At 39.2% G+C, this 27,002-nt stretch overlaps 2 protein-coding genes across 2 annotated transcripts; both read right to left on the reverse strand.

Moving 5' to 3' along the window:
* Positions 1-4,104: 4,104 nt before the first annotated feature.
* Positions 4,105-8,562, reverse strand: ccr9a (chemokine (C-C motif) receptor 9a). The gene is made up of 4 exons (XM_079819309.1): positions 8,448-8,562; positions 6,078-6,300; positions 5,872-5,942; positions 4,105-5,756 (listed from the first exon to the last, which is right to left on the reverse strand). The coding sequence occupies exons 3-4, from the start codon at positions 5,923-5,925 to the stop codon at positions 4,707-4,709; spliced, it is 1,104 nt and encodes a 367-aa protein (XP_079675435.1). The 5' UTR covers positions 5,926-5,942; positions 6,078-6,300; positions 8,448-8,562; the 3' UTR covers positions 4,105-4,706.
* A 6,161-nt stretch (positions 8,563-14,723) lies between these two features.
* LOC307127857 (thread biopolymer filament subunit gamma) lies at positions 14,724-25,498 on the reverse strand. Its single transcript, XM_079819327.1, has 9 exons — positions 24,816-25,498; positions 24,670-24,730; positions 24,445-24,540; positions 22,885-23,064; positions 22,682-22,807; positions 20,704-20,924; positions 18,978-19,015; positions 15,003-15,035; positions 14,724-14,863 (listed from the first exon to the last, which is right to left on the reverse strand). The coding sequence occupies exons 1-9, from the start codon at positions 25,448-25,450 to the stop codon at positions 14,820-14,822; spliced, it is 1,434 nt and encodes a 477-aa protein (XP_079675453.1). The 5' UTR covers positions 25,451-25,498; the 3' UTR covers positions 14,724-14,819.
* Between the last annotated feature and the right edge of the window lie 1,504 nt (positions 25,499-27,002).

Raw genomic sequence — 27,002 nt, forward strand, 5'->3', positions numbered from 1 at the left:
ACTCATTTATTATTTGCAAAACACAACACATATGTTTGTTACTCCTCTGCGTTCTCGCTCAAACTGACTTTGTATTTGCACTTTCTATTTGTTTGCAAGTCGAGATTTCCTTTGCGAAGCAGATAGTGTTTGTTTGCAAAATGCTGGATTTGTTTGTTTAATTATGGCACAAATTTTATTCCATACTATGCAGACAAAAACAATCGATGCTCTGACCAAAATGTGACATTTTAGATTGGATACGCCACTTATATTTGTTTTAATAAATATATATATATATATTTAATATAGGCCTATTTAACCTGGTTTTTGGTGACTGACAGCCAGCTCCTGCTGCCACATGTCACACTTTACGAAGAACAGCATGTCTGTTTCACTTCCTGACAGACTGACTTAGGGTGTGCCTGTGCTATGTGGTTATTTGACCTGGTCTGAATGGGACATTTTGATCTTTATCATGGATTGCAATGCCTTCTACATTTTAAATCACAATTTTAAAAAGCCTATACGTCATATGACTATATTTTATTCAACAGTGTTTTGTTTTATTTTATTTTATCAGTAGATATGGGTAGGGATATTATACAACACTAGAAGACCTTTTGCATCATTTTGCATTTTAATAAACAGACATTATGTGGAAATTTATGTGACTTTCTGTGCCCCATCCTGTAGCTCTGTTGAATTCCGGGTACTTTCTGAGCGCATTGCGTGTTGATATTTGAAATGCTATGGCGTGTGCAAGCACGTGTCTGTTTTCTAGTATCTGTCTCCCCACAAGACCCACAGCGTGTAAACTAGACAGATAGACAGGCTGTGTACGTCACAGGCCCAACGGTTCTCGCCACAGTACGCACTTGTGGCGATCTGCCAGACTCGAGAATCACAATTAAAACATCGTAGTTACTCTCATGTCTATATTCATAGGCCTATGCTTGGATACCCTGTCAGAAAAGTGCTAACATTGTACCTGAGTATGGAAGCTTATGGGAAGCAATATTCAATTGAAATGTAAAATGCAAAATGGCAATGTATTTCTGTAATTAAATTGACATTTTCACTACCAAATGTGCAACGTTTGGAGCAAAATGCCAATTCAAATTCAATAATATTTCATTTACATTTTCTATTTCTCCTACACTACTGTATTGTTAACATTGGCGCTCTAGAACCGCATGCGTCTCTCGGAAGAACATTGCAGCCGGAACTACTTCTCTCTGTTCATGTCTATGGCGAGTCACGCAGGGACTGTGCTCCTCCGCAACGGTTCCTAGCAGTCTGGCCTGAAATAGTCCCAATATAAACACTTATTATAAGTGTACCATAATGATTCAGGGTAAGACAAAAACACGGTTTGGAAAATGGATTCATGTTGTACATTCTCATTATATATTTTTGGTAAATCTTGAACACAAAAAAAGTTACGGACAGCAGCTTTAAATATATTAAAGGTGGGGTAAGTGTTATTTCAAAACTGCTTTAGAAAAGTGTCTCGGGTTGAATACCAAAACAAACTTAAAGCCAATCAGTAGTAAGGGGCGTGTCTACTAATGACGGGGAGAAGAGAGAGCTCAGTGCAGTCATGATTCAAAAGACAAGACATAGGACGGACATTAGCCGAGCGACGACAGAAAGAGAGAGATGGCGGATAAAAAAACAAATGTGGAAGATGCAAATAGATAGTCAAAATCGTGTCTAGTTGGACGCTTGAACATTTTGAATCCATTCGCGCATCCACAGCGAATTGGACACGCGTATAAATCGAGCGTTTGAAGCGAAATAGACGCGCGTTCAAGGCGCTCCAGGAGAAATATGTCATAAAACACCACTCTGCCTCTTTTCATTTTCATTAAAAAATATATGAAATATTAATAGCCACACAAATCTGGTCCAGGCAAAGCCTACATTATCTTCACTGCATGTATATCTTTAAAAAATAAAGTTATGAAACTTCTCTTTGCTCTCAGTCAAAACGATTTGGCAGACAACAAATGATGATTCATGACACCAAAGATCGGCCGTTAGATCAACACAAGACGAACCACTACAGGACATCAGAGCCAGCGGCAGACGGCAGAAGGACTGGCCGAGGAAAGGGGTTAATGAGCGCTGAGGGCCCGGTGATCGCCTGGATCTTACAACTCCACAAACACAAGATTACTTTTTTTTTTAAATTTTTTAAATTTTTTAAATACTCTCTTTATAAATAAACCACAGATTTGAGCTTTAAACTACTACATTCTCACCTGAAAAAGTCTTAAAACTACATTTTGTGACACAATAGTGGTATTTTTAAATTATGCAGGGTTTCTCATCACGTTACCGCTTGACAGCAGCAAGCAGGCTCCAGCTCGCGAATTGACGCCAAAGTAAAAAAAAATTGAACTCGGACGTCAGACGCGAATTCGCTTCAAACGCATGAATGCACAAAAAGTACCATTCGCGCGTAACGCGTGTATTGCGTAAGACGCTCAATTTGCAAAGTGATGACGATTTCAAAACACGGCCTCATGAAGCTTCGAAGCGTTATGAATCAGTGAGTCGATTCAGCGGTTTGAATCGCCAAATTTCAGCAGTTTGGCGGTTTGACATGCGATCCGAATCATCATTCGGCTCACTGATTCATAACGCTTCGAAGCTTCATGAGGCCGTGTTTTGAAATCGTCATCACTATGTAAGTCGTTATTTAGGGTTTTTTTGCGCACAAAAACTATTCTCGCCGATTCATAAAGTTATTTTAGAACCACTGTAGTGAGATGGACTTTGTAAAGCGACGTCTTTGGTATCTTTTAAGGGTCTTGAGAGTGTAACGTGCCATTGTGCCAATGGAGGCCTTTCAGAGCCATCAGATTTCAACTAAAATATCTTCATTTGTGTTCTGAAGATGAACGGAGGTCTGACGGGTGTCCAACGACATGAGGGTAAGTAATTAATGACAGAATTTTCATTTTTGGGTGAACTAACCCTTTCACATTGAAATCACTCGATCCTGACGCTATTCGCGTTAGGTGTGAACACAGCATTACGATCAGGAGAGAACTCAAGGAGCGCTGCAATCTGACGCAGAGGTTGCTTTATTTCTTCTTGATAGGCGAGTAACATTGATTTAGTTTTGTTTCACAGAGCTAATATACGCTTGCTTGAATATGCTCATGTGTCATGTTTGCCTCCTTGTCCATTTGCAATCTTATTGTCGTTCACGTCAGCGATGATAAAGACCCATTCATTTCCACATCTTATAAACCACTGTCTGTTTCAAGCGTCAGCGAGTGTGTCCGAACAGTAAGATAATAAACTCCTAATATATGTTTGTTTCCTTTGGGTCCTCTTTTAGTGATCGATATAACCCTCTAATCTTGTCATAATTGTAATATGTTCGTTAGTTGGACTGTCGTGCTCGTGCTATCGAGTTGTTCATGATAACTGTGTTTGTGTTTTTGGGATGTATTCGACCTGGATTGCCATAGTAACACATTGCTTCCACTTATTGATGCTATCATAGCCTCGGCCGGCTGGCACAGCAGATTGCACCATAGCCGTTGCCTATGTGTGGGACGGAGCTATCAAAATGGGCTCGTGTTTGTTTTGGTGATTTGAAATCAACATTGGTTACCAGAACGCACTTACCCCATCTTTAACATTTTATAAGTTGCAAAATTCATTCCCGCTCCCCCCTGTCAATCATTGCATCAAGGCGGGGCCAAGTGTTGGAAACATGGCAAAGATGGGTTTAAACATTTAAACACATACAGTTATTTTTTCTATGAATAAAATAATATAAAGTATTATTATTATTATCATTAGGCCTCTAATTATTAGGCGGGGGCGTGATTGGCTCGGATTCCACATTGAAATACATTGGCATTTTACATATTTCATTTCAAATTGAATATCCATAAGCTTCCATACTGAGGCAGTATCCTCAAAGTTACATTTCAGTACCTTATTTACCCACACAGGGTGCATTTTGTGAGAACTGCACCAGTGATTCTTTGTCTTTGGAACATTTTTGTAAAATGTTGCACCTCCCAGTGATATCAATGCATGATGGAGAAAATGTGTGTTTATGCATATGTGTTTGTATAAGAGAAAGGGAACAAGACTACAATTTAAAAAGTATATCAGGTTTTATTTACAAAATGAGCAGCAAATACTTACATTATGTTTGGTGTAATACAGATACAAAACCCTGAATGTACAAAACTGGCTTTAAATCAGGAACAAAACATTCACAGTTATACTTTTGCAGCAATTAAAGACAAAAAATAGCATCGTAAAATAATAGTTTTTTAGAAGAAAAGCACATTCAGTGCTCACACATGACAAATCATATACAACATTTTATACTGTAAATATTAATGCTGAACAATAGATGGAAAACATTGCAACAGTTAAATGGGCAAATCAGTCCTTGCCGCAACACTGTTCATACTGTACATACAGTACACAATTATTTGATCAGGATTTGACATTCATGTTAATGACTCAGTCAACTAGAGAGAACTCTTGTTGTGCAATATTCAAGGTTGCAGCCATCTCGTTGCGGTGAGCAGGTTTCTTCACCCTTCACCAGACAGCATGTTTTCAAGCATGCAAAGAGCTCTTGTGGAACCTCGAACTTCTGTTTTGAAACGCAGATGCCAAGCACCTGCAGCAAAACTAAAGCTTTTGCTAAGCAAGCCTCACAGACAGAGTTCTGACAGCGTTCACAATGAGAGCGCATTGGTGGTGTCTGTGTCCGACATAACAGACGGGCGGTGAAGGCTTCCCGACAACAACTTGGAGTTCTTGACGGTCGGACAACAGCCAAGGTTGTGGAAAATTCGGATCACATCTTTTCGGAAACGCACCCCAACGAAGGCGTAAAGGAACGGGTTGAGGCAGCTGTGCATGTAGGCCAGACTCTTCAGAACTTGGCCGGTTATGTCAAAGATCTGGACCTCTTCGCAGTTTGTGATTGTCGTGTTGGCCGCCTGAGTGGCTTCCAAGACCAGCATGCCGTTGTACGGGAGCTGAGAGAGAACAAACACCGCCACGACCGCCAGGATGACCCGCAGGGCCTTGTGCTTCTCGAAGCTTTTCGTCTTGAGCAAAGTGCGGATGATGTTGGTATAGCAGAAGATCATCACTATGAGAGGGATGCAGAAGCCCATGCAGATCTGGAGAACCAGGACCAGTATTTTAGTACGGTTTTTTTCATTGTTCCAGTAGACCATGGTGCAAAAGTGATTGTGCTCATCGTCTTCTTTCGAACGGGCAAAGAGAAACTCGGGAATGGACAACAAGGCCGCCAGGATCCAGACTAACACACAAATGAGCTTGCTGTACAACAGACGAACCCTCTTGGAGTTTTGCGCCTTGGTAGTCTGGACAATCACTATGTAACGGTCGACGCTGATGCAGGTGAGTAGAAACATGCTGCTGAAGAAGTTGATTTTGTAAATGGCCGAGACGATTTTGCAGAGAGCTGAGCCAAAGGTCCAGCCGTAGATGGAATCGGCGGCCCAGAAGGGCAGAGTGCAGAGGAAGAACATATCGGCCAGAGCCAGATTTAGCAGATAAACGTCCGTCATCGCCTTCAGGCGGTTTGAGAAGTGTGTGTAAATCCAGACCACCAGAAAGTTGCCAATGGCTCCCAGAATGACAATTATCCAATAGAAAGCCGGCTCATAGTAGCTTCGAAACTGTCGCACTGCTGATCTGTCACACACCGACCCATCCTCATAATCACTAGTTGTGGAGGATTCTTCATAATCCTGTGAAATATAGCAAAGCACATGTCTCTTTTAGTTCATTAACCCCGATAATGTGCATTTAAAGCATGATGTTGATGTTAAAGATGCTTCATGTAAATATTCAGAAATCACTTACATATTCTGAAGTCATATTCTCAGCGAATGTGGTGATAAGCTCGGTTACATTCATCGTTGATCTTCTCTGTTCTTGAGTTAAAAAAATCATAATTACTCACACTAAATATTATATAAATTATATTACAACAGAAAGGTGCATATCAGTAATCAGCCTTTTGAATGGTTCCTTTACATACTCTAAAACATAATATAGGCAGTACTTACTTTACTATGTTGGAGAAAAAAAGGCACTGGTAATAGAGATGAGCTGCTGTCTGCTGCCCTCCCGAACGCTAAGATCACTTTCACGTTGTTTTTGGCGCCGTCTGGAAAACGTCTGTTTTGCAGAAGCTTTTAAGGTCTGAGGTTTAACCACAGTGACGCACAAGAAGCATGAACTCTTTTCACACTTTTTTTTTCTCCCACCTCCACCTCACAACTGGCAGATCTGAAATGTTTATTATGAGTCAGATTTACACGTAGTGCAACATAAAAGAGTTTGTTTTCATTTTTGTACATTTTTGGATGTGCCTCACTTGATGCCTATGAGTTTTAGATTGGCTGCACTTGCTCCCTCAGTGTGTGTGTAAACGCTCCCCGATATCATTACCCCATCATGCAGTGTAATCTGTGGTGCAACATAATTGCACGCAAAGGACTAAAATGGGGTTTTCAGTCATGCTACTCAAATAAAAAGGCACCTCTACCATCACCTTAAACAACTTTTCTGTATGTAGAGTGAATACTGGACATCCAGGAAACAATGTTGACACTTCTGATCACTCATTTCTATTATTATACATCTATATTCCTTTTTGCCTACTAGACTGAACTCTTTTTTTCAACTCGCTTGAGTAACACTGGTATTGTCATAATTGCCAAGAAACAGAGAAAGAAAACAGGGAAGCACCTGTAACTGTATCATCTTCCCTTTTTCACTGTTTTCCAAGTTTTGTTTGTCACTGTGGTCAGTCACATTGACATGACATTATCAGCATATAAAACACTAATCGGTAACACTTTACAATACACTAATATGCATAAATTCATGCTTAACTTACGCACGGAGTTAATGTATGACTCATGAAGAACTAACCCATTTATTAATGATTACTGCATCAGCAGTATTTCTTATTTTATGTAATATATTAAAGGGGTCATGAACTGGCTTTTTAAAATTTGTTATACTGTTGTCTGAGGTCAACTTATGACGTTTGCATGGTTTTTACATTCAAAAACATCATAATGAATAAGTAATAGGCTATTTTCTGCCTTGGTTTTGAGGCTCTCTGAAAAACGCTCGGTTTCTATGGGCATGCCGCACTGAAGACTTGGAAGTAAACGCCCATAGGATTGGATAAGATTTGCATATTTAATGAGCTTCAGCTCATCTCAGTACACGTGAGGAATTGTTTTGAAAGCATCTGGGGAATCGCTCACAGGACTCGCAAAATATCTTTATCAAACAAACACAATGATTCATCTCTCATCTCCGCGATTGATTGGAATGTTATTTTTTTATTACTTGGCCTGCCCGATCATCAGTGAATATAATCGCGAACCGTACACACACACACACACACGCGCAAGAAAGGAATGTTATTTCACTATTTAAGAGAGCCCGTCGGCGGGTGATATGTTTTGATAGCCCGTCTGAAAAACGCATAGCCCCGCGACGTTGGGCTTTGCGAGCTGGCGTTACAAGTCCGAGTCTGATCACGAATGAACCAATAACAGCTTCTCCAGCCTGTGACCGTGTGCTAAGGTGTGTAATCAATAGATATCAAACGACCTGTAACAATGCAATACTAACACATATAAAAACATGTTTTACTCACATCAGTGTGTTGCACTGTTCCTGTCGGATCCAGAAGCACAGCATTGTGTTTTAATCTCAATATGTCTGCAAATCCAGTCTCGACCTGTGTCTTGTTTACAATCGATTCCGCGGTGAATTGAAGCGAACAAACTCATGTGAGATGGAATCGGCATGTTTATTGCTCAGAGTCGGTGGGCGGGTCGTTTTCTGGGCCTGGTGTCAATAAAAGCTTTTCTTTGACTAACAAGGACGTTTTCAGCTCTGAAACTTACAGGATATTCTTATATCACGATGAACTTTTATAAGGCTCAAAGGAAAGTTGATTTCTCAATTCATCACCCCTTTAAATGCCATTAATTAAATATGACATCATGTATGAATTCCCTAATAACATTATATTAACTAATAATGCAAATGAATGCGTTAATTACCACAATGGGTTAAAACCATGCATTTCAACTTTAATTAATCATTAGCTAAAGATCTGCAAAGGTATCATTATGCTATGGCTTTACTTGTTGAGGCACATGACTATAAACTAATTAAGTAATATGCCATTGTGGTTATTGAATTAATTTTGAATTAGTTAATAGTCATGTGCCTCAACAAGTAATGATACCTATGCAAATCGTTATCTTGTGATGAATTAAAGCAGGCAATGATCAAAACTTAAAGCTGAAACGTCTTTACCAACAATTTACACAATACAGAGGATACATCCAAACTTCTGACCCTAGCTGTGCATCAATAACATTTAAAGTTTTATCATGACTAACCTTTAATTTCTTTAATTTGCGTTTTTTTTAAACACATCATCATTGCATGTATGGTTCCTTGCTCAAGTGTGAATCTTCGTGCCCCAGACATCCTGTTTATCGTTAATACTGTGTCACCAGACACTTATTACACTTATTTTTTTGTGCACTATTAGGCCATATCCTGTGTCAAAGGATAAATTTCCTCTTTATCGCACGCCAAACACACTACAGCGCTTTCTCCCTTGGAGTAAATATATTTCATATAACAGTGCAAGTTAATAAACAACTGTGACGCTTAGCATAGATATGCAAGATTTTTAGGTCATGCTGTAGTAGTTTTGGGTTATCTTGGATCTGTTGCTAGCATTGCTGAATGCAATACTGATTGCTCAATTCACAAGCTCATCTTATCGCTCGTTTCCAGACATGATTGACAGTGACAAGATCAAAAACATGAGGACATGCAAACATCGTGTAAAAATGATGCCTTTTGGGGTACAACAGCTTGTCACTGGGGCAGTCTTTGTACCTTATTTACCCCTTAAAGGTTCATAGTAGTACCTTAAAAACCTGTTAACTGTCACTGGCCCACCGGTGGGCCCATTTGCCACTGCATGTTTAAAACAATTATATCCTATATTTATCCTGATCTAATGTTGACAAACTATATATCTTTCGAAAGCTTACGAACTCAAGATTCATCCTGTGAAAACTGTTTTGAAATCGGATTTTGCGTTACCATGGAAACGGTACTCTAAATTCTTCTAGCGGCTCCTCCCCTAGTGGGTGTCGTCATGTTTCATATTTCAACATTTATTTTAAAAACTTTATAATAAAAACTTTTTCTAATCTTGACAAAACACATATCGTCGGAAAGGTCTGAGTCTCACAGTTCTACATCTGCCCACTGTTTTATGATATTTGGACAAAAATATATACATTTGTTACAGGAGATTGCGTAAAAAAATCAATGGAATTTCAATGACACCCGGTGGCTATTTGTGGTACAGCGCCTTATTAAAATCTCATGGGAACTTCAATTTTTGTGATATCAACTTCAAATTTGGAACACTAATTGGTTAGACATTTGGCTTTTATGTGATAGTAATTTTAGAGTACAAATTATTTTGTAACATATGTATTTTACATAAAATATAAAATATTTAGTACAGTACATTTGATTAACAGTAAATTTAAACTTTCATAACTTTTTCATACTTTTATTTTTTGAAGTGTTTTCACTTGAGCCATAATCTGCTGACTGTCTTCTTTAAAATGAGACCAAACTTATGTCTATATTCCAAAGCATTCTTGAATTGCAACCCTTGTTGCAAGTGCATTTTGTATAGTTTGTATAGTGCATTTTCATGTGTATTCTCAAAAAGGGGGGTGACAGTTAACAGGATTATGGTATGTGTTGTAACTCTAAGGTAATATTATGCACCTTTTAGGCGTTAAAAAAAAAAACAAGGTGCAAAGATGTCCTTCCTTATAAGGGTTGTTGTACCTTGTGTGGTGTGTGGTACAATTTTCCGCAACATTTTTCTATAATTAAACACAGTAACCTCTATAGGTGACATTTGCGCAAGCCGTATAAACCATATGCATAAACCGTTCCTCTTTTGTTTTAGTTTCCAGTGACCAGGTCAAACAAAAGACATGCACACACACACATATGCATCTCAGCGTTAGGCCTTCCTCAAACTGTGGTTTGAGCCCTGATTGGTTAAAACTCAAAAAGCCGTTGAGGAGGTATCATGTGATTCATAGACTGCCTCCAAAAACCCTTTTAATGTGCTAAAAAAAAGAGCTAACCTTTACAGATTCCTTATCTGTAGGTTATTCCACTAAACTGAAGACTGTTGTAAAGCGATCAGCCACAAGAGTAAATAGCAAAAAGCTGATGCAATGCACGTCTTGCTTTAAATCAGTGCGAATGGACGTGAAAGTTTATTTCATTTAGGTGGTGTCCCTCGTGGTACTTCAGTTTGCATGACAAACCTGCATAACCTAGCAACGGTTGTGGCATTGAAGATGAGGACAAACATGTCATTTAGTACCTTGTTCTACTGAGAACATTCTGCGGTAAACATTTGCACGACATGCTAAGACCACAAGGTTATATAGAGGAACAAGGCACAGATAATGCCTCTCAAACACCCCCTCACAACTGCTACTCTGAGTGTGGAGGGTTTATTAAATCATTCATACTCATTTACAGAAACCAAAAAATGCATTTTAATACTGTTATATGCGATTTCAGGTTGTTAGCTGGATGTTAGCTGCCATGCTTGTGTATTTTAGTCACTCTTTTTGTTTTGCTAAGTTTGAATTGAGGTGTAGGCCTACATGGTTTTGTTTGTTTCCATTGTACCCTTCTAAGTCACATGATGTTTTGAACCGTGTCATGAGCCCTGTGGTATCACAGTGGTAAAGTGAAAAATTAAAATAGAACAAAAAGTGAGAAAAACAAATGACATGATATGAGCGTGATTTCACACAGCGTGACTTCCTCAATTTTTCGACAGAGCAACATGAGATCTTCTAACAACAATAACCCTCTGAGAGATGCCATGAGCGACTTCTGAGGGATGTTTCTAGCATCATTGTGTCTGAAGAAGATAAGAGTAGCTATAGGTGATTTCAAAATGTTGCAATATATTTTCTAAATGCATGCTATGCGCAGAGGTGGACAGTAAATAAGTACATTTACTTGAGTACTGTACTTAAGTACACTTTTTGAGTATCTGTACTTTACTGGAGTATTATTTTTTAGGGATACTTTTACTTTAACTTCACTACATTTGAAAGACAAATATCGTACTTTTTACTCCACTACATTTCTATCAAGGTCCTCGAAGTCGAAAGTCGTTTCTGTAGCAGCTTTAAAAGTCAGTGGATGAATTTTTTCTTCTTTAAAAGGAATGTTTTTTTTTTTTGTTTTTTTTTGCAGACAGCCTATCAGTAATCACTCTTGTATAGGGTCATGTGAAGTTTCCCAACATTTTTTTTTAACACTGATCAGTTTACAGCAAAATGGAAGAAGACGGTTCCTTGGCACAGTGTGTGCACCCATGGCTATACTCAAAAAGTATGTTTCAGTTTTCTCAAAAGATTAAAGATTAGTTTAGTTGGCATACACTTTGATGCATGTCTCATAAAATGTTAAAAAAATTTAAATGTCTTGGAGAAAGAGTAAGTTGGGGGAATATCGGATATGTATCAGTGTATAGGGTCCATGCATTCAGCCTTAAAGTGACAGCAGCTTTGTAAAGAGCTTTGTAACTTTTATACAAGAAATTTTAAATTTCAATACTTGTATAAAAGTTACAACGCTCTATACAAATGTAAAGAAATGAGTTTAAGGTAGTCGTATGCTAGCATGTCGGATGGAGCATCACTGACTGGCTTAAACCACCTTGGTGGCATAATGTACATATATACAACAATGCAACAATAATAAAATAATGCATTGACATAAAAAAAAAGGAAATTTACTTTTGATACTTAAGTACTTTTAAAAACAAATACTTCTGTACTTTTACTTAAGTAAAAATCTGTTTTTAGAACTTTCACTTGTAACGGAGTAATATTTGACCAGTAGTACTTTTACTTTTACTCAAGTAATAGAGTTGTGTACTTTGTCCACCTCTGGCTATGCGTGTCTATGTTTCTTTTTCTTTGAATTTGTAATGTTTTATCAAAAGGTCATAACTCTGCCTTCCAATGAAAATTACAGACTTCTCTCTGGTGATACCCAAAGTCCTGTGTTAATATAAGGGAATTTTCCGTATTGTTTGTTTACATTGTGTTGTGTTTTTAGGGTTAAAGGAAATGTATTGAGTAATCCGTGTACTGTTGGTAAAACCCTGTACTATGTATTTGACTTGGTTATGTAAATTAAGGTGCTTTTGTTGTATTTTGTATTATAAAATATTGTCAATTGTCAATCTGGCATTCATTTTGAGTGACTGTGCAAATAAATACAATGATAAAAATGTTCATGAGAACTTTTTGCAGTAATGTAATGCAATATATGCATTGGCTATATATTGATAAAATATTTAGAAATGTAGACGGAAATAGCATTACATGTAATATTCATAAAGTTTGATCCACTTTACCAGCTAACTTAAAGTTGTATCCTTTATTGTGTACATACATGTATATTGCACAAACATGTTCTCATATAAATGTGAATGTATTGTACACACATATAGTTACAGCAGATTTCTAGTTCCCATCATGCTTTGCTTCTGACTGTTAAAGGAGAGTAAATGTTTAAGTGTTATTTCACATGATTTGCTCAATATTAATATAGGGGGAGATCTGTTAGTGTTTTAAGTTGTATTATTTTGTCATCTAAAAGCGTTTCTGGCGTGGGTGTGTGTGAGTTTTTGGGGTTACCATTGTGCTGAAGAGTGTGTGAGAGTCTGTGGTAAGGTTGACCGAACACCATCAAGACTATGTTACTAAAAAGTAATGGTTGTGTTCTCTTCGGCGTAGTGAAAGTCTGGTTGCTAAATACTTTAGTACATGCAGAAAATATGAAACATTTATAATGTAAGTAAATATAAATATAAGAAATAGTTTACATTATGTGTATCAATAACTTTGTACTACAAAGTGGTCCAAGGAAACCTTTGGGTCCTGCCATCCATGTGGATGTTACTTTGACTCGTACCACCTACATAAGCATTGGGACCATGTCCAGCCTTTCATGGAGACGGGATTCCCTGGTGGCTGTGGCTCTTTCAGCAGATAATGCGCCGCCACAAAGCACAAATGCTTCAGGAATGGTTTGATTAGCACGAGTTTGAGGCGTTGACTTGGCCTCCAAATTCCCCAGATCTCAATCCAATCGAGCATCTGTGGGATTGGCTGAACAAACAAGTCACCTCGCAACTTACAGGACTTAAAGGATCTGCTGCTAACATCTTGGTGCCAGATACCATAGCACCAGGGTTGCCATATTGGGCGGTTTCCCGCCCAATTGGGCGTAAAGGCAATCTATTTTGCGGGCAAAGATGGGTTTGGGCGGGTGGATAAAAATTGGGCTGGTTTTGGATCAGTTCGGCGGGTTTTTTGTAGCTGAGACACCGGCACTTCAGATCCTTCTTCCTGCGACCCTCTGATCAGCAGGCAGCAGTCTCACTCACTCACTCTCACACACACACACACACACACACACACACACTACAGCTCTGGGCTGGCTGACGTAACAGACGCTCCCTCCCACTACCTTCAGCTCATATCGGTTCGTGGAATTATAGGCTATAGCTTTATGATATTAGGCCTAATTGTTCAAAATCACAGGTGTTGTTAAAATCAAGTTTGCTATTATATTTAGCGTATGAAAATATTTTTTTGTGTAGAGATGGCCCGCCATGCGCCATTCTGCTTCTGCAAAGAGCGCACTGACACGTTCTATAAATAATATGTTCAACGCGATTTTCATGTAATGTTATTCATGAATATGCATGTTTCATGTGGCTATTTGAAATAATTGAAATGTGGGTTATTTTGTATGTCCATATATCCACTCAATGTTTTCATGTTAGGCAAATGCTTTTGTTCCAAGCGACTTTTATTGACAATAACAGACTCATTGATCGCCTAAGTTGATCGCATTATTTTCCGTAACAAGCTTATAGTTTAATAGTAGCTATAATGGTCAGACTGAGGACGCTTTTGCGTCCATTCCGTTTTCCTTTTTTAAACCAGAAATGAAATATGGAAACGCGGTTTCTTCTTTTTTTATTTTAACACTGATTAAAAGAATTAGCAGATACAAGGTAATTTTTCTAATACCTTATTATTATTTTTATTAAAAATAATATAAATGATTTATAACTTTTTTTTATTAATTTTTATGTGTAAATAAGCTCAATTTAATTTCTAGGGTTTATATAGGCTAGTCGATAAATTGGTCATTTTAAAGCTTGTTAATGATTTGTATTTAAACGAGAAACAAGCCAAAAAAAATTGGGCGGTTTTTGGCGAAGTTTTGGGCTGGAAAACACTGCTGGCATCTGGCAACCCTGCATAGCACACCTTCAGGAGTCTAGTGGAGTCCATGCCTCGACAGCTCAGGTCATATACTTCACAATATTGGTCATAATGTTATGCCTGATCGGTTTAATGAGACGATATGTGATTCTGTATATTTTCAAATTATATAATTAAATATATTGATCATTCATATATAGAGAAATTAATGTTCTTTCCGTAAGGAAACTGATGATACTGAATGCCTATATATATTATATTGAGAAAAACAAAACACCTGGATTTCATCATAAATGCAGCTTTATTGAATAAACAGCGAACGGGACTCCGCACATTTGGGCCAGGGGTCTGCATTCATCAAGACTGGATGCCTCCCAGAACTCAAGAGGATTCAGTATCATCTGCATCAGAGATGACCGATGTCTCTGTGGAAGAAAAATGAGGGAAGTCATGCTGACCTTGTTCATGACTGGCAAATACAGTAAAGTCACATGGCATTGGCCAATGGACCGCACAAATAAAAGCTCACTTCAAATCAAACAGTGGAAATGATTGCGCACATACCTGTAATAATTTCTTTGATCTTTATTTGACCGGCTGTTGGTAGAGAAAAAGAGACAATGAAATAAAGACACACACAGTAATAAACAGAGAGAGAGAGAGAGAGAGAGAGAGAAGGACAAGGGATGAGCACCTTCAAATGGCTGAAATATTTGTCAACATTTATAAACCTGAAGCAGTTTCTGTCCTACACTGCCTTTGTTAGAGTAAAACTTGCCTGTCAGGACGTATCTAGTTTGTATGTCCTTTGGGGCAGGGTAATGGGGGGAGTCCTGGGGGGTGCTGGTGTGGGGCAAAGCCCTCCCTATACAGAATGGAAAATTGCAGATGAGAAAGGCCCCCCCTCCCCATGCCCCTGGACTGTTCTTTTCAATAAAAAAAGCCTATCATCAAAACTATTTACATTTTATGCTATGGATGAATGCACTGTTTTCCTCATTATTCCTTTTGCTGAACTAGTGAAAGCCAGAAGTCAACAACATGAGTCACTTCATCATGCGGATGAAAAAGAAAAAGAGAATGATCATCCTATCCGCTTTGTGACTTTAAAGGCAATTTGTGCAGATGTAAGGTGTTTAAAATGATAGTTCACCAAAAAATTCACCCTCGTGTTTTTACTCCCACATGAAAAAAAATTACAGTAAAATTACTCTAGTAAATACTATAGTGTTTTTGAACCGTACTATAGTAAATATACTATAGTAAATTGTAGTATATTATAATATTTACTACAATTTGTTAATTTACTGTAGTATATTTACTAGTACGGTTCAAAAACACTATAGTATTTACTAGAGTAATTTTACTATAATATAGACTATACTAAGCTAACACAGAAGTGAACTTTTGAAGATTATCTTGTCCACTCTTTAAATAATATGAAAGTGAATGAGGACTGGGGCTGTTAAAGCTGCACTATGTAACTTTTCCGTCCACTAGAGGTCGCCTGTTCTAAACAAAGGCGTAGTTTGATGACGCCACGTTTGAGCGCAGAATCTTGGGACATGTGGTCTTCACCTCACAGCCGGTGGAAAACAGTCAGGATAGGACTCGGGCAGAAATCATGCTGATGGATGCGATTATTAACATTACTGTAGTGAAGCAGAGCAGGAGCGAGTGTTGTGGAGCTGAGCAAGGCCGCAGGAGCGATCGAAGAGCGGGACTGTTATTATGGCATAGTCGCTGGCGGGACTTTTATTATGACACGGTTGCCGGCGCCACTTCCTCTTTTCCAGTCATGAGTATGAGGTAACGCAGCTCTGTTTATCGTATTAGATATATCTGAGTGTGTTGAAAAGGAAGTTATGACGTTCGCTCGGCGGCTGCTATGACACTTGTTCACACTGCAGTGAGAGTAAAGCGTTTCACTGAATAAAACCGGAGACCGAGGGTGACGCAGATATGACGCAATCGACAGGCGACTCCCTCACACGCATAGCTCACACGTCCCGGTTCATCGGTTAAAATAGCAATTTCTCACGATTTACAAATAGTTGGAAACATTTGGGATATTCTACGTACTCAACTGAACAAAATATATAACACTGGCCTAGTGGTTTCTGGATATTTTACTGCAAAAATCCTACATAGTTCACCTTTAAACTACAAAAAAAAAAATCATAATTTTTTTGCTGTGTCTATATGACTTAATACTAGGGGTGTAACGGTAGGCCTACAGCACTTCCGGTGTGTGTACAGAATGCAATCTTTAACAGTCAACAGGCTTGTTTTACGCACGGAACACACTTCAATCCGAGTTCCCACATGAACATATTAAAGGGTTAGTTCACCCAAAAATGAAAATTCTGTAATTAATTACTTACCCTCATGTCGTTCGACACCCGTCAGACCTCCGTTCATCTTCAGACACAAATTAAGATATTTTAGTTGAAATCTGATGGCTCTGAAAGGCCTCCATTGGCACAATGGCACGGTTCACTCTCAAGACCCTTAAAAGACACTAAAGACGTCGTTACAAAGTCCATCTCACTACAGTGGTTCTACAATAACTTTACGAATCGGCGAGAATAGTTTTTGTGCACAAAATAACCCTAAATAACGACTTATATAGTGATGACGATTTCAAAACAATGCATCATGAAGCTTCGAAGCGTTATGAATCAGTGAGTCGATTCAGCGGTTTGAATCGCAAAAGTCACGTGATTTCAGCAGTTTGACGGTTTGACATGCGATCCGAATCATGATTCGACTCACTGATTCATAACGCTTCGAAGCTTCATGAGGCCGTGTTTTGAAATCGGTCATCACTATGTAAGTCGTTATAAAGGTTTTTTTTGCGCACAAAAACTATTCTCGTTGATTCATAAAGTTATTGTAGAACCACTGTAGTGAGATGGACTTTGTAACAACATCTTTAGTGTCTTTTAAGGGTCTTGAGAGTGAACCGTGCATTGAGCCAATGGAGGCCTTTCAGAGCCATCAAATTTCAACTAAAACATCTTCATTTGTGTTCTGAAGATGAACGGAGGTCTGACGGGTGTCCAACGACATGAGGGTAAGTAATTAATGACAGAATTTAAATTTTTGGGTGAACTAACCCTTTAAGTATTCTGTCCATTTTTATCAGAAAAATTCAATGATAAATGCCCTTTTGACGCTCTTTAATGTGCCGTGACTGATCACTGTATAGCCGCGAGTGAACACGATCATCTCTTCCTAGTCAAAGGATAAACATGAATGAACATCTGAAGGTGTGTTGAGGATACATTACAACTTACTTACGTATCATATGTCGTGTAATCGCTCAATCCGTGTTTCAACGGCGGAAAGACGTAAATTAAACGGCAATGACACGCATCACATTTACCTCAGAAGTCATTCAGTGTCCACAGCTGTGAGTTCACTAGAGAAATCAACTCTTTCACTAAATATATGACCTATATTAGCATATTCATTATATTCTACTGAACCTGTTAGTGATGTCTGGATTATTTAATGCATGTTTGAAAATGACAGATTATACTTCAACAACGAATTGGAGTAAAAACATTTTATAATTTTATTTACTTATGTGAAGTTTACATGTTTGCATACAATGTGTTATTTGAGTGTTGTTTATGATATCTAAAAATAAATAGCAACTGAATTTAGGCTAATAGTTTGGGCTCTTTAACCTTTACTATTATAGTGTGCAAGTAAGGGCTCCCTATATAGTTTACAGCATTATCTTTAAGAAACGTTTAGTTGTAATTTAATTCATTTAAGGACATACACAATTTTTTCGGTAAAGCACTGTTTAATTTTATGTTTAGTTTTCTCTCCCCTGCTGTACCGTACCAGACTTCAAAACCGAGATACATACCAAATCGACAGCTTTGTGTACCATTACACCGATACTTGATATCATATTGCAGTCATGAATAATTCCTTTGATAAATCCTTTTACATCAATTGGATCCAGTTCACAAACCTGTCTAAATGATTCACACACTTACTAAAGCAATGATGCTGTTAACAACTCATTAAAGGGGGAAGATTATCAGTGAATACCTAATGTTCCTTGTATATATTACAATACTATTAGTATATATAATAGTAATACTACTATTACACAGAAGAAAGAACGTCATAATGGTTTAGAATGACACAGGGGTGTCTAAATGACGGCAGAATTTTGAAACGTTGAAATCTATCTCTCTCTTATCTCAGATAGCAAAGAGATCTTTCTGTGTCATCATCTTCATTACCAAACTCATACGTGTACTAACATTCTGTTGGTTTGAGCAGTTATGAAAACTACGCTCATAACCGTTTTGTTAACAGTAACCAAGCAAGCACTCAATAAGTTTCAACCGTCTTGACCACAGAAGCTTTCCAAGGTAGTCAGGAAACTCCCTGATGACTGTCCCTAATGCTTCTGATACCATTGTTACTGTGGGTCCTTGCGATTTGTTAAACTTGCATCAGCTTTTGGTTTCCATTTAATCAAAGAAATTGAAACTCCAAAGCAGCTCTCACCTGAAAAAGCGTAGGACGACTCTGTGAATTCAGGCAACCTGCAAGTTATACAGTACAAATGAAAAAAAGAAAGAAAATGCAACAAACAGTGCAAATCTAAAAACAATCCCTGTATATGTCTCACCCAAAACATTATTGACTTGGCATTTCTTGCAGTTTTAGACCTGTGTTCTGCTAACTCTTCAACACTTTGGTATTTATGATGCCAATCAAGTAATTTAAAAAATGTCATACCACAGACCATCACAGCCATTTAAAATGAACTTGATTATAAAAGTGATTATGGTGGAAAAACCTGACCTAAAATAGACACTTTTCCTTTTTCTGTACTTACACTATATTCCCAAAAGTTTTGGGACGCCTGCCTTTACATGCACATAAACTTTAATGACATCCCATTCTTAATCCGTAGGGTTTAATATGGATTTGGCCCATCCTTCGCAGCTCTAACAGCTTCAACTCTTCTGGGAAGGCTTTCCTCAAGGTTTAGGAGTGTGTTTATGGGGATTCTTCTAGAAGCACATTCGTGAGGTCAAGCACTGATGTTGGACGAGAAGGCCTGGCTCTCAGTCTCCGCTCTAATTCATCCCAAAGGTGTTCTATCAGGTTGAGGTCAGGACTCAAGTTCCTCCACACCAAACTCGCTCATCCATGTCTTTATGGAGCGACGCTTTGTGCACTGGTCAGTCATGCTGGGACAGGAAGGGGCCGTCCCCAATGTGTTCCCACAAAGTTGGGAGCATGAAATTGTCCAAAATGTCTTGGTGAAGCATTAAGAGTTCTTTTCACTGGAACTAAGGGGCCAACCCCTGAAAAACAACCCCCACACCATAATCCAAACTTTACACTTGGCACAATGAAGTCAGGCAAGTCCCTTTCTCCTGGCAACCGCCAAACCCAGACTCGTCCATCGGATTGCCAGACAGAGAAGCATGATTGGTCACTCCAGAGAACACGTCTCACTGCTCTAGAGTCCAGTGGCGGCGCGCTTTACCCCACTGCATCCCATGTTTTGCACTGCACTTGGTGATGTAAGGCTTGGATGAGCAGCTCGGCCATGGAAACCCATTCCCTGAAGCTCTACACACTGTTCTTGAGCTCATCTGAAGGCCACAGAAGTTTGGAGATCTGGAGCTCTTGTTCTGCAGAAAGTTGGCGACTTCTGTGTCCCTCAGCATGCGCTGACCCCGCTCTGTAATTTCACTTCGTAGCTGAGTTGCTGTTGTTCCCAATTGCTTCCACTCTGTTATAACACCACTAACAGTTGAGCGTGGGATATTTAGTGTAATATTTGGACTTATTGCACAGGTGTCCACCGATCACGGCCCCACGCTTGAGTTCTCTGAGCTCCTGAGAGCGGCCCATTCTCTCACTAATGTGTGTAGAAGCGTCTGCAGGCCTAGAGCTTGATTTATACACCTGTGGCCATGAAGTGATTGAACACCTGGGCGCAGTGATTTAGAGGAGTGTCCCAATACTTTTGGCAATATAGTGTATATGTAAATGTTAACCTAAGATCCTGGGGCTAGAGGTAATAACTCAGATTCAGATTAGACCAAACTACCTTTTTATGTGACTACAAAAAGTCAGGACTAATCTTGAAAAAAAAAATTGGTTACTAACTTTTAAGACTAGTCTAAGATGTTTATGCAACCAGCCATACTGATGTTGAATTAATCATGACCATATTATATGTCAACTACCCTTGTGATTATGACATATTTACCTGAAGTCGTCTCCTTCAAGAAGCTTTCTGTAGGTGGAGATCTCAACATCCAGGGCGAGTTTGATGTCCAGCAGCTCTTGGTAGGCCAGGATCTGTTTGTGAAGGTCTGCTTTAGCCACCTCTATGGCTGATGTGAAGCTAGCAATCTGAGCCTGATACTCAGCAACACCCACACTAGACTGGGCCTGGGCTTCTGCTAAACTCTGCTCCAGAGACATGTTCTGAAAAAATCAACAACACCGTCCTGTAAAAACATCACAATGTTCTTCTTCACAGATGGCTGTCAATGGTGTGTTACGTTTCTAAGACTAAAGGCCTGTTCACAAACGATAACTATGACATTTAGCATCCACACCAATGGACGATAACATAGAGTTAGTTGATATAGTTATGTGTGGACTCCACTATTCTCATAGAATTAGAAGCATTAAAGGGGGGGGGGGGGGGGTGTAATGCTATTTCATGCATTCTGACGTATTTACACTGTTAAAGAGTTGATTCTCATGCTAAACATGGCCAGCATTTACAAAAACAAGTTGGACGTATGACCGAGTATTTCTGTGCCAAATACACTCCTTCAGGATTTGAACAAGTTTCGGAAAGTTTTTTTCGAGTATGGCCCTGGAAGGCTGGAATTGCTTGTATGGGCATTTCTCCCGGATGAGCGTGCACACACACACACACACACACACATCAACCAGAGCGAGAGCAAGAGCACATCCATCAACGAGCTTTGTTCGGTTACATTTTGTTTTTAGACACGAGATCAACAATGTCAATAAAGAAGTGTGTGTGTGTGTGTGTGTGTGTGTGTGTGTGTGTGTGTGTGTGTGTGTGTGTGTGAGGGAAAGATCACCATGTTCAGCTTCCCAAATAACCCAGCGTTAAGGGAACAGTGGATGCAGTTTGTGTTTCCGGAGTTCTGCAAGTGTGTGTGTTTGTTCCCGGTCATGAGTGGAAACCGCAGGCGGTGTGTGAAACTGCATCAAATGTGTGTGTTTTGTTGACAATCGGCGCATAAGTGCATATAATGTGAACAACACGAATGTATAGAGAGTCCAAAGTTATCCAGGGATAATGCCACAATGTTCACTCTAAAAAATGCTGGGTTAAAAATAACCCAAGTTGGGTTGAAAATGGACTAACTCACCAATTGGGTTGTTTTAACCCAGCGGTTGGGTTAAATGTTTGCTTAAAACAATCCAATTGCTGGGTTAGTCCATTTTCAACCCAACTTGGGTTATTTTTAACCCAGGATTTTTTAGAGTGTATGGCATGTGAATGTGTGTGTGTGTGACTCTTTAGCCTCGCCCAATATATATAAATATGATAAAACTAAAGACTCTTCGGAGATATGAAGGATGCAATACTTCTCTATAGGTATACTCAAGATTAACATGAGACTGGGAGAAACTGTGTGTGTTATGTACCCTTTAATAAAACGTTATAGTTTTAGTTTGTTATCATTATAGTTATCGTCCTTGATGTGAATGGGCTTTCGTTTAGAATAATTGTACTTTACCGTACGGCTATAAGGGCCCAAAAACACCTAATTCTTCAGCACTATGATATCTCATGTTCTCAGACATCAAATTTATTGTAAATGATGTCAGAAAACTCTTGAAGTGCTTGAGTTGTTTTGGGAAACTGCTAGTTTTGCAGCATCGCAACTTCTCTTGTGGCGTTGGGGCTTTTGCTGCCAATTTGAAACGGCTGAGATCAATAAACCACTTCCGATGGCATCTGCTTCGCGTCTCAGACAGCTGTGATTTATTCAAGAGATGTTTATTATATGCTGAGAACCTGAGCTGAAGCATTTCACACTGCTTTCTCAAGGGACCGGCTACTGTTGAGTATCTATACCACAGCCCTCATGCACTTCATTTCATCACTTTCAAAGCTGTCTTGCTTTGGCCAACATCACACATCCTTTGTTTTGGTATCGAAATGCGCATCATTTAATAAGTGTTTCGCTTACCGCAGCCACAAGCCCTTGCAGCTCTAAACTGAGCGTCTGCAGCTCTTTCCTGGCTGCTGTGATCTCCACTTTAGCAGATGACACGGCTTCTGTGTTTTTGGCATTGGTCGTCTGCATCTCATCCATCTAGATTCATAAGTAGATAGTATAAGATCTATTTTTTGGAATGGCAAAATTATTGTGATCACTTGTTGTGTGCAGACCTTGAGTTTGTAATAAGCCTCGGCCTCCTCTCTGTGTTGATGCACAGATTTCTCATATTCCATCCGCATCTTGTTGAGCGCTGTAGAGATGTCAAAGGACTTCCCGGTGTCTACTTCAATCATCGAGACTGAGGTGTCCATTGTTGTTGTGCCCAGTTTAGATTGCAAAGATGACAATTCCTAAAGTGATAGACATAATGCACAGAGAGAAATGCATAAAGAGAAAGAAATGAATACTTGTATTCTAATTTAATGTAGCTAGGAAGCATTAAATTAATCAAAAAGGCACAGTATTTAACGTATATCTAAATGATAGATAGATAAATAGACAGATAGATTGATAGATAGATAGATAGGCAGACAGGCAGATAGACAAATGATAGATAGACAGACGACAGACAAATAGATAGATAGATAGATAGATAGATAGACAGACAGACAGACAGACAGACAGACAGACAGACAGATAGATAGGCAGACAGACAGACAGACAGACAGATAGATAGGCAGATAGGCAGACAAATGATAGATAGATATACAGACGACAGACAGAGAGACAGACAAATAGATAGATAGACAGACAGACAGACAGACAGACAGACAGACAGACAAATGATAGATAGATAGACAGACAGACAGACAGACAGACAGACAGACAGACAGACAAATGATAGATAGATAGATAGACAGACAGACAGATAGACAAATGATAGATAGATAGATAGACAGACAGACAGACAGACAGACAGACAGACAGACAAATGATAGATAGATAGATAGACAGACAGACAGATAGACAAATGATAGATAGATATACAGACGACAGACAGAGAGACAGACAAATAGATAGATAGATAGATAGACAGACAGACAGACAGACAGACAAATAGATAGATAGACAGACAGACAGACAGACAGACAGACAGACAGACAAATAGATAGATAGACAGACAGACAGACAGACAGACAGACAGACAGACAGACAGAAAGACAGACAGACAGACAGACAGACAGACAAATGATAGATAGATAGATAGATAGATAGATAGATAGATAGATAGATAGACAGACAGACAGACAGACAGACAGACAGACAGACAGACAGACAGACAGACAGACAGACAGACAGAGAGATAGACAGATAGATAGATAGATAGATAGACAGACAGACAGACAGACAGACAGACAGACAGACAGACAGACAGACAGACAGACAGACAGACAGACAGACAGACAGACAGACAGATAGATAGATAGATAGATAGATAGATAGATAGATAGATAGATAGATAGATAGATAGATAGATAGATAGATAGATAGATAGATAGATAGATAGATAGATAGATAGATAGATAGATAGATAGATAGATAGATAGATAGATTAAAATATATTTAAATCCAAACAGATATTTTAAACAGTTTTCACAATATTAATGTTATTACTGTACTTTTGATCAAATAAACTTTTTTAATGTTCGTAAGCTTTTCTTAAATAAAAAGTTCACATTATCTTGATTACTCCTTGCATACATTTGAGATTATAATAGACGGTAATGTACCTCCTCTTGTGTTTTGCTGACAAAGTCCAGTTCATTTTTCAGGCTGGAGAATTTGGCATCCAAATCCATTCTCAAGTCAGAGGCCATTTCGATGTCCTGAAAGGGGAAAGAGGCATGTGTGGTCAAAGTTATTACTGTCAACAAACAACAAATTACATTTTAAGTCAACAACAGCTTGATTTCAATATTTATATTCATTCTAGGACTGAACGTCATCCTGCTCACCTTTTTCATGGCAGCAATATCAGACTCGAGCTGAAACTTCACTCCTTGTTCAAAGTCGAACCTTAGTAAAAATCCACAAAAGAACAATGTTATTTATTGACAATATGCTGTATATTTCAAGTGTTTAAAAAAAAAAAAGCACCCACTTCGCCTTCAGTTCATGGGCAGTTCCACGGACATTGTCCAGCTCGATCTCCAGCCTGACAGTGTCGATGGTGAGAGTTTCCAAAGTGCTGCGATATTCGCTCAGCTGAGCCTCATACTCCACCGTGGCAGTCACAGAGGACTCTTGGGACACATCCGTCCCCCCAGTCAGCTGGGACAGCTTGGCCTCCAGAGCTGCGTTCTCCTGCTGTAGCGCCCGTACTTTGGTCATGTATGTGGAAAAGCGGTCATTCAGCCCGGAGAGTGTGTGCTTCTCAGCTGCTCTGGAAAGTATTGGAGCCACAGCTGAGCCTGATGATGGACCGGAGGAGAAAGCGGCGCTTGCACCAAGTCCTCCTGCAGCGATGGCGCGACCCATAGCGAATGCAGGACTGGCACCACCTCCCAGTCCCAATCCTGCACCAGCACCTCCACCAAAGCCAAGACCTCCACCAACTCCAAAGCCCAGGCCAAGACCTCCACCGGCTCCAAAGCCCAGGCCTCCTCCCAGGCCAAGACCTCCACCTAAGCCAGCACCACCCCCAAGCCCCAGACCCAATCTTCCTCCACTACTGCCACCAAGACCTCCATATCCCCCAGACATCCTGGAAGAGGCCAAGGAATAAGACAAAGACATGATGGATAGCTATGGATGAGAGCTGAAGGATCAGAGTCTGAAGTGAGCAGAGCGAGAGACTAATGCTGGCCGTTTAAATACACTTATAAGGGAGGGAGGGCAGTGCAAAAAGACACTCTATAGAGAAAGAATAAGCTGTAACTTGTCTCAGTGGAAAGGTATGGCGTCGGTTGTCTGTTAAACCTCAAAATATTCTCACCTGCAGGCACAGCTTCCTTCTAGGACAGGCCTTCAATCTAAATGCTGTATTAGTGAATATCACCAACAGAATTTTGAAAAGGCCTTATTCTCTTGTTAATGACTCAAGACCTTTCAACTCGCATCCAGGCCCGGTTCCAGAATCAAATCACTGAGGGTGCTCTAGTAAAGTGCACACTAAGTAATGGCTCCACCATAGCAGTGTACAGTGAGAAATGTATGATTATTTATTTACAAGTCATTTACCAATAATTGGAAACTAACTGATTCATAACACTTCGAAGCTTCATGATGCCGTGTTTTGAAATCGTCATCACTATGTAAGTCGTTATTTAGGGTTTTTAGGCGCACAAAAACTATTGTCGCCGATTCATAAAGTTATTTTAGAACAACTGTAGTGAGATGGACTTTGTAACGACGTCTTTAGTGCCTTTTAAGGGTCTTGAGAGTGAACCGTGCATTGTGCCAATGGAGGCCTTTCAGAGCCATCAGATTTACACTAAAATATCTTCATTTGTGTTCTGAAGATGAACGGAGGTCTGACGGGTGTCCAACGACATGAGGGTAAGTCATTAATGACAGAATTTTCATTTTTGGGTGAACTAACCCTTTAATGAGAGGTTTTGCGAGCCTGCATTAACTCAGCATTGTTGCGTTAGAAAAGCTGAAGTACTAAAACTATTACAGTTTTTTCTCAGTCGCTTTGGTACATTTCTCGAATCATCCTCGACATTTGCAAAATAGTACACTGTAAAAAATTTAAGGCCTCTCCAATTCAAAATTGTCTAGTGAGCGATCGCATCTAAATTTTTCAGTTCACAGATGTCAAAATATCCATCGTGTGGAGTAGCCTATATCACAAGAACACAGTCGGTTATGGCTTAAGTGTACGTAAACAGGTGGGTAATAACTGCATATGTGTCAGAATATTACGTCGATTTATTCAGCAGCCCAATTAAATACCTGTCTGTCATTCATGTTAATCAAAAAACTACAGGTGTTAAATAAATGTATACATATTAAATAAACCTGAATTTTTTTTTTTAAAGGGTTAGTTCACCCAAAAATGAAAATTCTGTAATTAATTACTTACCCTCATGTCGTTAGACACCCGTCAGACCTCTGTTCATCTTCAGAACACAAATGAAGATATTTTAGTGTAAATCTGATGGCTCTGAAAGGCCTCCATTGGCACAATGCCAGTTCACTCTCAAGACCCTTAAAAGGCTCTAAAGACGTCGTTACAAAGTCCATCTCACTACAGTGGTTCTACAATAACTTTATGAATCGGCGAGAATAGGTTTTGTGAGCAAAAAAACCCTAAATAACGACTTATATAGTGATGACGATTTCA

Source organism: Gobio gobio, assembly GCF_949357685.1.
Source record: "Gobio gobio genome assembly, chromosome: 6".
NCBI lineage: Eukaryota > Metazoa > Chordata > Actinopteri > Cypriniformes > Gobionidae > Gobio > Gobio gobio.